The sequence below is a fragment of the Aythya ferina genome (assembly GCF_964211825.1).
Source record: "Aythya ferina genome assembly, chromosome: Z".
Lineage (NCBI taxonomy): Eukaryota > Metazoa > Chordata > Aves > Anseriformes > Anatidae > Aythya > Aythya ferina.
Window position 1 is genome coordinate 42,663,905 of NC_140299.1, and position 16,166 is coordinate 42,680,070.

A 16,166-nucleotide genomic window follows, 5' to 3' on the forward strand; every position below is an offset into this window, starting at 1 on the left:
TTCTGTGATTCTGTGATTCTGTGATATGTGTCGGGATGCCAAAAGCTTGATGCGGAGCTCCTGTAATGCTCTCTGTAAGCATTACATGCTTGAAAAGCTGTCCTCAAAACCCTGCTCACCTGGCTTGTTCGCAGCGGCAGGGCAGCTCTAGGTTTGGTCACCCTTGTTGTTGCTGGAACCTGTCCTTGTGTGGGTGGAACCCAGGGGCAGCACAAACACCTCATAAAAATCCCGTGAGGCAGCACTGAGCCTATGGGTACAGAAATGGAAACAAAAACTGCCTTTGTTGATGTTGCTTTCCTTCTTCAGAGTTTCCAAGGAATATCTTATGTACTCAATAATACACAGTAGCTGAAGTGGCTAAAATGAAAAATAATACACTTTGCCCCTAAAAGATCTTAGAGTTTGTATGAGAGGAATGAGCAAAACAGAGGTGATAATTACATGAGCTAAATCACAGGCTGGTTCCTGTAGCTCATTTTTTATTAAATAATAGTCAGATAAGGTTGTTTTGTATTTCTGATGAGACATGGAGGTAGCACAAGGTAGCCCAGCAATATTTCCATTAGTGCCATTTCTGATGTTCCTGACTCTTTTTACCAGAGAGCAATTGGAGTTTATTTATTTACCTGTTTTGTTTTCCATCTCCAGCCTGCTGGGCCATCCAGAACAGTTTCATAGCCTGAATCTGTTCCATAGGATGCGCAATGACATATAATATGGAGACTTATACTGTCATTGTAAGGCACAGCTATAGGACAAGACTTGCCTTTTGTACTCCAACAAGGTGAGCAACCATCCCCAAGTTACATTTAAGCAGGAAAACTTTTTTTCCACTTCCAATAAAGGAAAGGTGGACACATGTGAGAATAACTCTGCAACAAAGAGGTGGCTGAAAATTTTCCTTTGTAGCCCATACAACTGCTTTTGTAGTTTGGGGTTTGATGTTGTGCTGACTTTGTTTGCAGAACAAATCACAGCTGCAGCTTTAAGACTGCTTTCCATTTCATTTGGGTGTGACAGGCTCTGTCCTGTGTACAGCAGTGGCAGCTCCAGCCCTTCTGCCACTGACAGCAGAGGAATGCTGGTGGCACCACCTAGGTTGGTTTATGATGGAAATCCAGCACAGATGCACCACATACCTAGCAGAAACAGAGACCTTACAGGCTGGTCCTTAGAACCCGGGTAGAGCAGAGTGTGAAGATTACATTACAGAACTGATATATTCTTTCACTCTTGATCATTATCAAGCTGCCTACTTATAGGCTAAGCAACATAATGAAAATGAACTAGCAAAGCTGCTGTTTCCTAACCATTTACAAATGATTTTTGTGAGAAATTTCTCCTTGCTGCCCCTTTTTAGCCCCACTGGCACTAGTGAAGTAGAGCCAGTTACACGCAGTTTCAGCCTTGGTCTGTTTAGTCTTGTAGACAAACAAGCTAATGCAAAAACTTGCTAAAACAAAAAACTCACCCAAAACATTCTGACTGATACTGGAGTGATAGAAGACTCTCTTCAGAAAATATGTCTATATAAAACTCAAGTACCAACCCACCGAGAGGCAGCTGGATGCCTGCAGCAGAAACAAAGCCCCACAGGCCCATCTGTGACAACAAACGGGAACTTCAACTCTTGTTGGAGTCCAGTGGTGGAGCTGGCTGACACAGACTTAGCTGTGGTACAATAAACGGGCTGAGCAGCGAAAGGGAGGGATTATCCCATTGCATTGTATTGTTTTATATGCATTGAGGGCTACGCCATACAAGTAGAATAAAAGTGCAATACATTCATACCCTTTCTTAGGAAAATAAGCTAGGTTTTATTTGGATTGTACTCTGCATTATATCATTAATGGCTCCTTAATTTGTACTGCCTTTCCTTTCTCCAAGATAGCACCACTATGATTACTGTTCTGTGCACCTGTTTCTGTTGTTGCCTTGATCCCTACACGTGTTTTTTTTTCTTATTATTCCATAAAAATTGAATCAAAAGCTCTCCCTAGGTGCTTAGTATATTTGTTTGTACAATGCAGAATAAAATGGAGATTACTGCCTGTTCATGGTCCCTATGAAAGTAATACACTCAGAGTTATACCTACTGTGTTTTCGAATATGTTTCACTGCAGTCAGTGCTGTCAAACAAGGCATTCGTGATCAACATAGACTCATTTTGTCATGTAGGAAAAAGGCGGCTAGCAGTGGTTTGTGCTGGGGCATATAAATACAAGAGGCTTTTCCAAGAATCTTAAATGAGATCATTTTTGGAGAAAGAACAGTAATAGTTCCCAATACCACCAGAATATTTCCTGGGTCAGTTTTACCAAGACCTCAGGATTCATCCTTGTCTCCCTGCAATGGCTATAGTGGTAAAGGAAATCAGCAAAAGGAAGGCTTTTTGTCATTTGAAAAATGGTGTCCTCAATGTCCCCTCTGAAAAATAAGCAAGGGGAAGGATTGCCAATTCACTCTGCCCTTGGGCAGTTCTACAGGTCTGATACAACTGGAACTTTCTTCGGTAGATTCAAGCCTGTCGGATAAGAATTTTTTCTTCATTGTGCAAACTGCACAGTGAAAAGTCATGTAGGTCCTAGGAGTCAAGCTGGTTCTCTCTTTGATGGCTAATGAGTAATTACCTGACTGGATTTGCACAGAAATAACTAGAACAGCTATACGTGAACAAGTGTAAGACACAAAAGGAATCCAGTTCACCCTCTGCCATTGCCTCTTACAGCTTTAGTGGAGTCAGATACATTGGAAAATATTTTTGCCACTTAACTAAGCACATGTAAGTAAACATATACAAAGAGCAGAAGCCATTTCTTTTTCCTGTTATCAGTGTTGTAGGATTTTTCTGGTGTAGGATTATTGAAAATGTTTGTAGAGACCAAAGACATTGTCTTAGAAAAGAAACAAATCTAGATGTAGCTGAAAGCACTTTCCTGTTGCTATTTTAGGGACTGTTTAGAGTAAGAAATGGATGAGGGTGACTTCTAATGCAGTAACAAGTTCTCCACTGTTTAGTGTTTACCGAACCCTCCCAGAACTGACAAAGAATGAACATTTCTATAGACAGAATATTGGTGACTAATTAAAGACTTATATTTTTGTAGTTGTTCAGATAGACTCAAACGGGGAGAAGAAAACACTTCCATTTGGTGCTAATATTTTGAAGGAAATTTAGGCTGCAAACTTCACAGAAGGGAAAAGTATAATTATTTTGTCTTGTGTAACCCTGGAAATAAAGGAATATGGAGAAAATGTTATAGTGACTTACACCAATAATATGTTGTTTTCCTTTTTGTCTTTACTTCACAACTTTATTTAGCAACTTTTTTTCAGTGGAAACAGGAAGCTAAAGTGTGAAGGACGTAAAACACTTTTTGGAACCACCTGAAAGCACCTGCGGAGAATATACTGCCTTTCATGCTGAAGTGGAGATGCTTTTATGAGAAATGTTCCTGAAAAGAGAACCTTTTTGAAGCAGGGCATCACTGGTAAGAACTTCCTTCTGCCCCTACAGGACTTTAGTTAATGGTGTTGATAAACATACACTATAGATTTTACAGAATGCCTGTAGATGAAGATAAGCTGATGTAAGAAAGCCAAAAACTAATTGAGTTTTTCTCAACAGCATGCTGTTTCTGTGTTTGAGCCTTTCATTTTTTTCAGGAGTGTTCTGTGAAGGGTTCAGTTGAGGTTTCTGAAGGCTGAGATGAGAACAGCCCAAAGTAAGAAACAAGTGCTTTGCTGTCTCATATTTTTTGATGAAACATTTCTCAATTGGAGTGAAAGTAATGGAGAGACCCTCCTGATGTGGATTGTGAGAAGACTATACCCATCTAGTTTCTTTTAAGGAGACTCTTAAATGCTGTACAAGCTCTTGCAACTCACTGCGAGCAGGCTACTCTTCCACAAAGTGGTTTACTTTGCCGTATTTAGCAGTGAGTTTTAAGCTCTTGAGTAGTGGTTCTAGTATCTCTGGAAGGCAAGGAAGGCTCTTTGTGCTTCCTTCTTCCCTGTAAATAAGAATGTGCCAGGCGTTTCAAGCAATGGCACTCCAGAAGCAGCCGTTCACTTGAGTTACATCTCATAAGAACACATCTTGTCATTGCTTTCTCCACAGTACATCATTACCCTCTCCTTTCAAAGGGCACCATTTTCTAGGTCCACTAGTCATGCAGCATACTTACTGTGTTCATGCCTTTCTTCCTTAACCCACCTCACAGCAGTGAGCTGACTCCTTCTGTTCCTCCTGACCCCTACACTGCATCTAAGGAAAACTCCACCTCATGGAGTGTGTGAAAAGCCTTCTTATGAGAACAGTTCAGCAAGTCCCAAGGCAGATGACATGCTGAGAGCTAGGCTGGTGGCAAAGGAGCAGGGCTGGTGGTAGAGTTACTGGTACTACTATTCTGGGTTACACATGAGCCGTGTAGACAGAAATCTTTAGCCTCCATATTTTCTGCAGCTAAGTAGCATGGGGATATTGGAGAAGGGTGCACAACTAACCTCCCCACAATGTCATCAGTAGCCAGTTTTAGGAGCATCTATTTATTCACTTATTCTGTAATTCATTCTGCTACTTTCATTAAGGTTACTATCAACAGTCATTAACACCTTCCACCACAACTACAAAGGTAGCAAGAGATTTGAGGGGATCAGCAAGCAGCATTTTAGGAAAAGATAATTTTCAGAGAGCTATTCAAGGTGCCTGCAGTGGCCTCCTAAAAACAAACTACCTCAGCCAAAATGCACCATATTTTTATATTACCCAAAATGAAGTTCAGCTAATAAAAATATTTATTCTGCCATTTTGAGCAAGAACCAACAATTGCACCCTGTATGTCCAAATGAAAATGCTAGATACTTGTACTCTCACATGGTGGGTGGTTTTTGTTTTGTTTTGTTTTTGTGAAGGGCTTTCACTGATTGCTTTCTGCCACCTAGTGATACGAGAAGTGAAAAATTCAAGTGTCCTCTGTGGTGTTGGTGGAAAAAAAAAGAAAGGTGACCAGGAGTAAAACCAGCAGGTGCACAAAGCACTAGGTGAAAGGCATTATTGTAAAGCCATGGAGAAGTCAGAGAAGAAAGAATGAAAGGAAAGAAGCAAGAGGCTTGGCAATACAAAATAGCTGGATGAACATGTAAGCAGTTTGACCTGAAATCTCAGTCTGGGCTCTGCCATGGTTTTATCTTAGTAGCTAAGTTAGCACAAGGAGAAAGCTGATAGTGCTGGTTTTGCTCTCAGGCAGTTCTGCAAGTTTTCCTAGGTGATTTCAGGTTAAGCCAGATATGCAGTGAGTTACATGAGGTACATATATAGTACAGAGAGTACCTCATTTGACCCCAGCTTGAGTTGTTCACAAGAATAGTGTTTAACTGCATTGACAAATTCTTCTTAATTCATGGGGAAGTACATGAAACATATAAATCACTCAAGATAAAAAGAGGCTTTTGAGTTTTTCATGTATAATAGTTAGTGTAAAATAGCCAATTAGAATGAATTACTGTCCAGTGGGAGTTTTTTAGGAAAATTCAGGTCAGCACTTACAGATACTTGGAATAATGGGGATTATAGATATAATAAAGCAGCTAGGGATGTTAGCTAGCACAGTGAGATGTAAGAACAGTCAGTTGGTATGGGCACCAATTTGTTTGCATTCCTGCTATATGAGCTTTAACATTTCTTTAGAAGGGGAAAATGACATTAGTGTGGACTTATCCACAGTCTTCCTCATTTACTTTAACTGGAGCAGTTCTGTTTAGGAAAAGCATCAGATTGTTAGAGTTGTAATTGTTTCGATCCGTATGTAAGAACCTCTAACAGAAACCAGTCAAGTAGTGTATAGTTTCCAGTACAGAAACACTGTAGAGAGATCCTGGGTGTGTTGTCCCACAGCTGCAAAGGTTCTGCTCTCCCTTTTCTGCTATCTGACCATTTTTCCTGTAGTGTTTGCTAAGAACAGCCCGAGGCTGCTGTTTCATTTTGCAGATCAGGAGCAGAGACATCACAGAGTTGGGAAACTTTCCCTAGGACACGTGGGGCTTGTGGCAGAACTGGCAGCTGGACACAAATCCACATTTATTCCCCTAAGCACAGGTCTGTTCTCCCTATCAGGGAGACTCCAGATGTTTTTACGCTGCTGAGGTAGGAACACTTTCCTAGGATTTAGAAAACAAGCAACAGGACACAGGTATAATATTTCTTAAATAGAGTTAACCCTGGCAAGAGGCAAGTTTATGCAAGAAAATGCACAAGATTTTCTCATTTCGCCTGGACCAACCTGGTCCTGAACTCCAGCCCTCACTTGCCACCAGGGAACATACAGCAATCTCGTGAAGGGTTCTCAACCCTCCCTGACATTTTTAGCCACCTGAAACCAAAGGCAGTAATGAATATAACAAAAAGAAAATATCTGTTTTCACTATGGCAACCCATCCATTCTGATCAATGCCTTTTGAGCTAGTACACTGGTTGCTATAGTGAATCCCTATGCCATAGCAACGAGAAAATGTTTTGATTTTCTTTTTCTTTCTTTTTTTTTTTTTTTTTTTTTTTCTGTAAGTTGATCATGAAGTAGTTTTGAACTAAAGAGTAAGAAGGTTTTCCCCAGTTTGTTTTCCTGAATTTTCTCAGGTTTCAGAATCAGAGCTCCATGAAGCAAACAGAAACATGGGTACAGATGCACTGATCACTATCACAATGCTGTCATAATTGAAGTGCTTCCATCAGCCTGTGAACGGATACAACTTTGAAACTAGCTTGAAATCAGAATCAAATCCTAGGAAGCAAATTATTGCCTTGTTTACATTGGTATAAATGTATAGCAAATTTCAGAGAAGATCCCCCAAGCTTAGACTGATATAAATGAGAGAAGAATTTGAGTCAGCATCTCAAATGTTAAGGATTTGTAATCTGCCATTTGTTTTTATGTTTGATATCGGGTAACAGCTGAGAATGCTAGCAGGCTTATTTATTCCGTGCATCTGCTTGCAAAGCAGGAGCAGTGCTACATGGATTAACAGTTCTCCCAAACCCTCTGTGAGGCTGGGGCCTCACTCCAGCTTCTCCTAAGCACACCCACATGTGCCGCCAGCTGCCAGGTAGGGAGGGTTCTGTGCTGCCCATGCCAGAGTAGGGAGCTCCTCTTGCCTTGGACATGGGTTTGTCTTCTAACATTGCTGATGGGGCTAAGGTTCAGAGTTGCCACTGGCTACATGCACGTGCTAAACACTACATCTTGCTTATTTGGTTTTAAAGTTACCTGTGTCTGTGCCAGATTTGGAGGTGATCCATTCCCAAAATGTGGGAACCATGGATTTATACCTCTACTTAGTGGGAAGCAGTCTAATCTGTATAGCAAATTCTCTTTCATAGAATCACAGAGTGGTTTGGGTTGGAAGGAACCTTAAAGATCACCCAGTTCCATCCCCCTGCCATGGACAGGGGACACTTCCCACCGGACCAGGCTGCCCAAAGCCCCATCCAGCCTGGCCTTGAACACCCCCAGGGATGGGACACCAAAAACCTCTCTGGGCAGCCTGTGCCAGTGCTTTGTCACCCTCATAGATCACATCTAATCTGAATCTACCCTCTTTTGTATTAAAACCATTACCTCTTATCCTGTCAATACACATCCTGATGAAGAGTCCCTCCCCAGCTTTCGTGTAGGTCCCCTTTAGGTACTGGAAGGCTGCTTTAAGACCTTTAGGTACTGGAAGGCTGCCAGAGCCTTCTCTTCTTCGGGCTGAACAACCCCAACTCCCTCAGCCTGTCTTCATAGGAGAACAGCTCCAGCCCTCTGATCACCTTCCTGGACCTACGACGAACTCATTCCAGCAGGTCCATGTCTTTCTTATGCTGGGGCCCCAGCACTGAATGCAGCACTACACAGCTGGTCTCATGAGAATGGAAGAGATGAGGACAATCACCTCCCTCAGCCTGCTAGCTACACGTCTTTTGATGCAGCCCAGGATACAACTGGCTTTTTGGGCTGCATTCATTCACTGTCAGCTGAAGCAGAGTTTTTCAACCACCAGCACTTCCAAATCCTTCTCTGCAGGGTTGCACTCAATCCATCCATCACCCAGTCTGTACTTTCCTTCCAGACTGTCAGCTAGATACTCTGGTCTATCTAGCTAGACTATCGGTGTCATCCACAAACTTGCTGAGGGTGCACTCATTCTGCTGAAAAAAAAAGATCTAGAATTAATATTCTGCCTCTTTATGAAACTTCTTTTTCTCCACTCCTACCTTTTCTCAGAAAGAGGTGGTGATAATGCTGGACCTCCTCTGGAGAACACTTGCTAGTTTCCATTGTTTGCTGCCCTGTGATTTGCCTCTTTGACACAATTATTCACATGTTCACAAACACATGTAGGTTGCAAGTGCTGTTGTGACGTTAGAGTTTGAGAAAGCTTTTGTTTCTAAAACGGTTCTTGTTTTTCCCAACAGCCTTTCAAACAATGAAGATAGAAATACTCCTGTTCCACAGCAGCCTTGCCCCATTTACATATTTCAATGCTTTCCTAGTTTAAGGCCAGGGAAAACTTGTCTTTTAATAAATAAGCTTTCTTTGATTGTACATGCTCTGAGCATTTTAATGGCTACATGGTGTTTCCCAGAATTACTGCACACTGAACTGCATAAAACATTTCCTGGAATTATTACCTGTAATTTTTAGTGACTAGCTAACACCCTGTGAATGCTTCAGTACAAAGTTCTGTACAAAGGCTTTTGGATACACAGTGACATCCAGTGGGGAGCTTCTGAGAAAGACAGATTGAGTCACATCACCTCTGCTTCTTTGGCTTGTCATCTGCATTAGCTACAGGGAATTGTATGCTGCCTTGTGAGTAACCGCAAAGCAAGCTAAGCTCTCCTTTTTCTGCAAGACTTTTGAAACAGGCATGCCACTACATAGGCTCTGTGCATTGCTTAATCTAACGTTTCCTGAAAGTTCATGAAGGTCTTTGTATCTATACAAGCATACAGTGCTAGCAGATTTTGTTGTTGGAAATATATTCCTGGGCACTGATAGCCCAGGGTCCAAGGTGTCAGGTTAACCCAGAACCAGTGAAATGTATAGCTCTCTTTTTGTGATGAGAGAGGCTGAATTCCTACACCATCACAAGGATAGAGGGAAAATAGCCACCTGAAAGCCTGGTGGTGCTTGGGAGTCCTTCTCTGCTCTCTCTGCTTCCTTTGCTGCATTTAGGATGCAATATGCCATCTGTATCTTCTTCTGACTAAGCCATCATCAAAACAAGTAGGCAATCTGTTTGACCAGATGTAGGTAGAGCAATGTCACATATCTACTGCTGAAATTACCTCCCATGTAATGCTACTACAGACGAGTCATAAAAAAGAACAGAAACACACCACATCTGTCCTGTAGTAGGAAGGCTGATGCCCCAAGCCATGAGAGACTTTTTTAGAATTTCATGCATGGTCACCTTTACTCCTGAGAGAACCCCTTTTAAACAGCTTACAGTTCCAAGAATAGGAAGAGCAGCTATTTCAAAAGGCTAATATGAAACAGAGCATGCTGGGGAGAAGCAAGGCGGGAGACTGCCAGTGATGTCTCATAAACAGGGGGGAATTCTGCCCAACAGTGAGAGTTAATATTTCTGATTGATTTCTCCTGAAAGAATATATTTCTGTATTTCACATCAGATAGCTCTAAACTGATTTGAAAGCTGTGCCCTGCTATATTAATGATGTTCATTAAAAGAGGACCAAAACCATGTGGTTTCTTTACGACAGGCTTTTATCAAATATTTGAGCATAATCTGCAATAATCAGGACTGGAAATTTTCTATAAAAGCATTGAAAAATGAAGTTGTTGTGCAGTCTCCTAACGAAGCCAAAGAAAAACATCTAACAATATGAAACCTGTATTAAAATTTAGAAGTAGTTGCATTGGCATTTATAATTTTTGGATGATTAAATTAATAAAACAAGTTTTACAGGAAACAAACATCTTTAATGATAAATCCAAACAAATGCCTACTGAAAATAGCTATATTGGCAGATGTCTAAGTTTATTAGTCTGGTTTTCTCAGAACAGACTGCAGTAATTAATGGAAGGATGAGAAAGTAGTTATTGTTTTGTCAGAATAGATTGGTTTGTCTTAATCTATACCAGTTTTACTCTGGAGTGTATGTCAGGACTTTCTGACATTCCTGTACTTTAGTTCTTAGCTTTTTTTTTTCAAGCCTTTGTCACTAACAATGTTATGGGATAGCAATACATATCACAATATTTTGCAAAACAATCTACATAAAACTTTTCAGATTTGAAGTCCATGAAAGGATTACAGCTTAAAAAATTAACAGACTTTCCTTCTTAATGGAATTTCTTCATGTGGGACCAATTAACACTTCATTCATCAGATGGATCCCCAAAACACATTAATTTATTATGAAAATTCAAAACCTATTTTTTTTACCTACATATAGCTATTTTTTATTTATTTTATTTTTTTTAATGATATTTGCACACAAAAACACAGTGTTCTGCATGGAGAGAAGTGAAGAGGGTAGTTCAGCTGTTTGAAGACAGAACAAAAAAACGAGGGATATACCAAGTAAATCTTATGTTCTATCATAATAATTATAATAGTAATAAGGAACATAATGTGTAAATCTTACATAAAGACCCCAGGTGAATCTCTCCATGGATGGGAACCATGCAGCCTGCTATGGGAAAACTCACCTGGGTCCATCCAGTGCTGTATGAAACCAGGATTCTCAGTGTATGATTTACTCTACCTGTTTGTTTGTTTCCCTATATTATTAAAACAGCTGTTCTATTATGCAATTTGTTGCAGGACCTATCTTACTGAGATTTGGAAACAAACCTGTATTCTCCACCCTGTTGTAGATAATGTAACTGGATGACAAAAAATAAGACACTGTTCAACAGACTTATTTTGTTTGATAGGACATCCTCCTATTCATGGTCTGGTATTCATGATCCACAAATGTTGCTTTCACAGGGAGCAGTCAGATTCTGACCAGATTTTAGCCACGTTCAGTTAGCAGCGCAGCTCTGTTGTTCCCGGTAGGAATACTGCAGTGAGTACTGTAGTGGGTTTATGTGGCAAGGTTTTGGTAGCAGGGGGCTATAGGGGTGGTTTCTGTGAGAAAGATCTAGAAGCTGCCCCATGTTTGGGAAGGGCCCCATTGTTTTCCAGAGCTGAGCCAATAAGCGATGTTGTTTTGCGCCTCTGTGAGAGCATATTTAAGACAGGGGAAAAAATGCTGTGCCACACAGCAGCTGGGAGAGTGAGAGGAGTGAGGTGCCTTGCAGGCGCCAAGGTCAATGCAGAAGGAGGGGGAGAGGTGCTCCAGGTGCCGGAGCAGAAGTCCCCTGTGGCCTGTGGTGAGGACCATGGTGAAGCAGGATGTCCCCCTGCAGACCATGGAGTACCACGGTGGAGCAGGGTTCCACGCTGCAGCCCGTGGAGGAGACCACGGTGGAGCAGGTGACCTGGCAGGAGCTGCTGCCCGTGGGGGAGCCAGGTTGGAGCAGTTTTCTTCTGAGGGATGGACCCCGTGGTACGGACCCATATCTGGAGCAGTTCTGGAAGAGCTGCTGCCTGTGGGAAGCCCACGCTGGATCAGTTCATCAAGGACTGCATCCCGTGGGTGGGACCCCACAGCACAGGGGACGAGAGTGACCAAGAAGGAGCGGCAGAGAAGAAGTGCTGTAGACTGACCATAACCCCCATTCCCCCGTTCCCCTGCGCCGCTCGCGGGGAGGAGGTGGAAGAGGGTGGATGGGGGGGAAGGTGCTTTTGGTTTCTTTCCTTTGTTTCTCACTTCTCTAGCTTGTTAGTAATGAGCAATAAATCTTACTATCTTCTTATGCTGAGTCTGTTTTGCCCATTACAATAATTATTGTGTGATTTTCTTGTCCTTATCTCAACCCTTGAGCCCTTTTCACATATTTTCTCCCCATTTCTCTTTGAGGAGGGGGAGTGAGAGAGCGGCTGTGGTGGAGCTCGGCTGCCCACTCGACCGGAACCACGACAAGTACCCACTTGGTGGCTCTAGGATCAACCTTCAGAATTGTTAGCAACAAAGACTGAGATGAGTTGACATGGGAAACTTTCCTTTGAATTTGGATGTTTTGATTCTGATGAGTTACCTCTCAACAGGGACCGACACCCTGAATCCTGGTACAGAGTGGATACCTCCTACCCTCTGGGTATGCATTAGTTCTTCTCTCTGCCTAAGTGTGGAAAGAGGGGGACTAGAGCACATGGAGGCTCCAGTCCCTGATCTGTGTACTTTGGTGACCAAGGTGGTGAGGTTCACTGCATGTTAGCAGCTCAGTTCACATGTAGCCATAGTTACCAGAAGAAATATACAGAGATTTCTGAGAACAGTCATTTATCTTGGTGCTGTAAAATCGTTTCTTAGGTATCAAAAAGAGCAGAAATACTAGTAGGATGGCAATTCTAAACATTATTTCCACTTCAAAACTTTCTGTAATTGGAAGTCAAATCCTGAGTCTGATTTCCTTCTTGCCTAGAGTGGTTTTATCCTACGGATTCATCTGTTTCAAGGTGAAAATGAAAGCAGAAGATGCAGGTTCAGAAATTTTCTCCGTCTCTTCTGATCTCTAACAGGAGAAGAGATCTGCAGCAAGAGGTCTCTTGCTTTTATCCCAGTTTCAGTTTGAATTCCATACACGTCATGGGAATAGCAAGAGACAAGAAACAAAGGTCAGTTGTTTTTTTTTGTACTTGTTGTGGAAAAGGAAGTTTTTAATTGCCTTTCTGTCAAGAAACAAAGCTGTTATGTTTTATGTTTATTATGATTTATCCCATCCCATGTCAAGGTTTAATCCAAGTGCAATTAAAAGCAGGTTGATTCAGTATTTCACAACATCGTTGCCAGGAACTCAAGCTGTAGGTTCCTCCAAGGAAGCTCTCTTGAGTATTGTTTGCACTGGAAAGAAAGGGAAAAGCAGAAAACAGATTTACTCCTTTTCTCTTTTGTCTGTGGGTATATACATAAGAACATAACATTTTTTCCAAAGCAACTGTAAATGCGTTAAAACTATCATGAGAAGTGAAACTTAGAGACACCTTTATGAACGCCAGCCAAATGGCATCACCAAGTGTTCTCTGATTTTACTGGACTGATATTTGGTTTTCTGTGTGAAGTCCTTGTGCCTCAGGTGTATCTTCCTAGATAACTGAAATGATTGAGGGCTTCATTTCACTACTCAAGATTTTTGTATTTTCAAAGCATTTGCTCGACACTGATTCTGGTGAAAGCAGAGCAAGCTATAATCTTCATTGTACCCTGGAAATGTTAAAATGTGTGTGATGAGAAAAAGTCTGGATGATTGGAAAAAAGGGTGAATCTTTTTCCAGAAGATTGGAAAAAAGAATGAAGAAACCTGAATGAAGGTATGTACCCAGTATCATGCATGATGTTCACTCTGCAGAAAAGTTTGTGTCACTGTAGTATATGTTAAGTTAAACTCATTTGAAACATCAAGTTGCAAGAATATACATTTCCTTGCTATGATAGGCATGTGCTGATGTTCAGACATAAGGTGGTAATATTGATACCAATATGAACAATTTTTGTTAATTGACTTTTTATGAATATTTGAAATCTAAAATGTTTCCACAGAAATAAGGGCACCCTAATATTGTATATACCTATATTCAAAGCTACATTTTATGTGAAGGAAGAAATCTGTTTCAAAAAAATAATACAGGAAAAATACCACCTGCAGTTAGAATTGTAATTTTGATTCCTATTGTATTTAACATTATAAGGAATTTAAAGTTGCCACTGTGGGTAGTGAGGAAGATCTAGTGAAATTGCCCCATTGGAAGATTTTGTTTAGAGAATTCTTGTAGGCTAGATTGCATCAACATCACTATCATGTTTACATTATACATTTTTATCGTAGATAAATGTTAAATCTTAGTGCATTGTCTTTGCTCAAAAAATGTGAAATGAAGGATGAAATACTTTGATTTTCAGTAGAATGGAAAAGAGATCAAATATATTTTTTCTAAAGCAGTTATTTGTGGAAAACAAACAAACAAACACATATCACCAGAAATTTAAAAGGTTCTTGCCATAAACTAAACACACAGACATTTGCTTCTTTGTCAGACAGTGTAAAGTATGTTTGAATGTATTCCTTATTTAACACTCTTATTTCTTTCTTCTCCATATATCTGGATAGACAATTATCAAATTTGAGTATTTTCCTACTTCAAATGTGTATGAAGTTTTCTGCATAAACAGTCACCATTGTTACTAGCTTTAGCTGGATTTAGCAGATTTGGAGAAAGATATTTTGAGTTCTCAGTTGGTTCTGTTTGCATTTTCCACGTAACAGAAATGCCAAAGAAAACGAAAACTTTTCTAACAGCATTAAAATATTTCTCTCTTTAAAAGGTGTAAGGTCACAGAAAATACCTGCTAGAGATTAAAAAAAAAAAAAAAAAAGGCTTTTAGAATTAGGCTGAAAAAGGGAAAGAGTTCCTCATTACCTCCCCTTGGCAGTGGGACAGAGGGGTCTCAACTCCTCTGCCCCCCTTTTTCCCAGCCCCACAGGGCTCGTGGCTGGGAGATGGGAATGGAAGGGGGGTATTGGCAGGGGGCAGTGGTACAGGACAGGAGCAGGGCTGACAACCACCTGCAGCACTGCCTGCCATGCTTGTGGGACTCAGGACACTCATTACCTGGTGAAGAGCTGCTGGCAGCATTTGACTACTTCTGTGCTGTTGGCAGGGAAACTTGTGGAATTGAAAGCATTTGGTAATAAAATGTGGCAGTGAACGTCCACAGCAGGGACAGTCAGCATTCCTGTGGAGTAAGTAACAATTTTTCTAATGAGCAGTGAATAAGATAAGGTTTCGGATATCAGTTGCTGGGGCAAGGTTGGATTAAACATTCTGAAAATGTTTAATTTTGGGTTGAAATTTGAAATCACCCATCACCCTCTGAGATGGTTCTGTTAAATGGTACAAAATTAAAACCCTTGAAATGTGGGCTTTTTAAAAAAAAATCTGAATCATTTTATAGAATTGGATTAAGGAATTATCACTTTTTTTTTTTTTTTTCCTATAGAAATTAAATTGTGGTAATAAATCTACTACACTCTTACAATTTTGACTTCTTACCTCTTTTAATGCTTCTAAAAAGGTATGCTAATGCCTTTCTCACTTCTGGGCCACTATGCCTTCAATAAGTAAGATGGAACTATGGTACATTTATAGTAGTGCAAGTAAACACATGAACTTTTCTTCTGTTTTAAATGGATATAGTTAAGGTCTTATCTCTCTTTCCCTAGATGTTCTCCAAAATCTCCTACAAATTCTAATATCACTATTTGTTATAGGGATGGAGACACAAACACATGAAAATGACAGGTTCTTCTTGTACTTAGTGTTGGCAAATTTGGCCACATTTTAAATATGTTTGGATCTTAAATGTGATAGTAGATTTTTAGTAGATTGCTTTGCTCTTGTAACTTCTTCTGGGTAAGATGAAAGGATTTACCATGCCAGGAGTGGGTGGAATGTGATTGTCTTTCCATGGCAAATTTTATTGTTTTGTAAAGATTTCCCAGTGGCTCTTCATGATTTTATTCTTAAGACCAATGTTGTGAAATGATACCTTTTAGGAAGACTTCCTGATTCTTCAGTTATACAGAATGGTGTCATGCATTAAAATATTATGGAGGGTTGTGTTACTAATAAACTTTCAAGTGTGCTAGATCTATAACCTTGAGAAAATAGTGCAGGATTATCATTACAACATGTATGTTTTTGTTGCTGCAGTGAACACAAATTGATAGGGAAGCTGGGGTTCATACAGACACATTTTTTTCAGCTACATAAAGTACCAAGTTCATTCTTCACTGAAGGAATATCAGTGCTTGAACTTTTGCCATACAATTCTGCATATCACGTGCTTCAAAAAGAAAGCTGGGAAAGTTAAATACTGGGGATAAATTTTGCCTGCTGAATCATATCTGGGCATATCTCCTGGATGACTTCTAGTATGTTCATTTTAATTTCCTCCTTAAAATGGCTGTTTCCTTGTACTTCTTCATTCAGCTTGAAGGTGAGACTTTGAAAACACGGATATGCTGCTGAGTTCCACCTTAAGATGGTTT

General features: G+C 40.5%; 1 protein-coding gene across 3 annotated transcripts in view; it reads right to left on the minus strand.

Moving 5' to 3' along the window:
• Positions 1-12,478: 12,478 nt before the first annotated feature.
• Positions 12,479-16,166, minus strand: part of SLC28A3 (solute carrier family 28 member 3) — a 43,366-nt gene continuing 39,678 nt past the window's right edge. Inside the window, exons 16-17 of one of the 3 annotated variants that reach the window (XM_084505138.1) lie at positions 14,728-14,851; positions 12,479-12,961 (exon numbers count right to left, since the gene is read on the minus strand). In XM_084505138.1, coding sequence (XP_084361264.1) covers positions 12,847-12,961; positions 14,728-14,851 — 239 coding nt within the window. In that variant the 3' untranslated portion in view covers positions 12,479-12,846. The remainder of the gene's footprint in view (positions 12,962-14,727; positions 14,852-16,166) is intronic. The other 2 variants (XM_084505137.1, XM_084505139.1) reach the window with 2 other exon arrangements.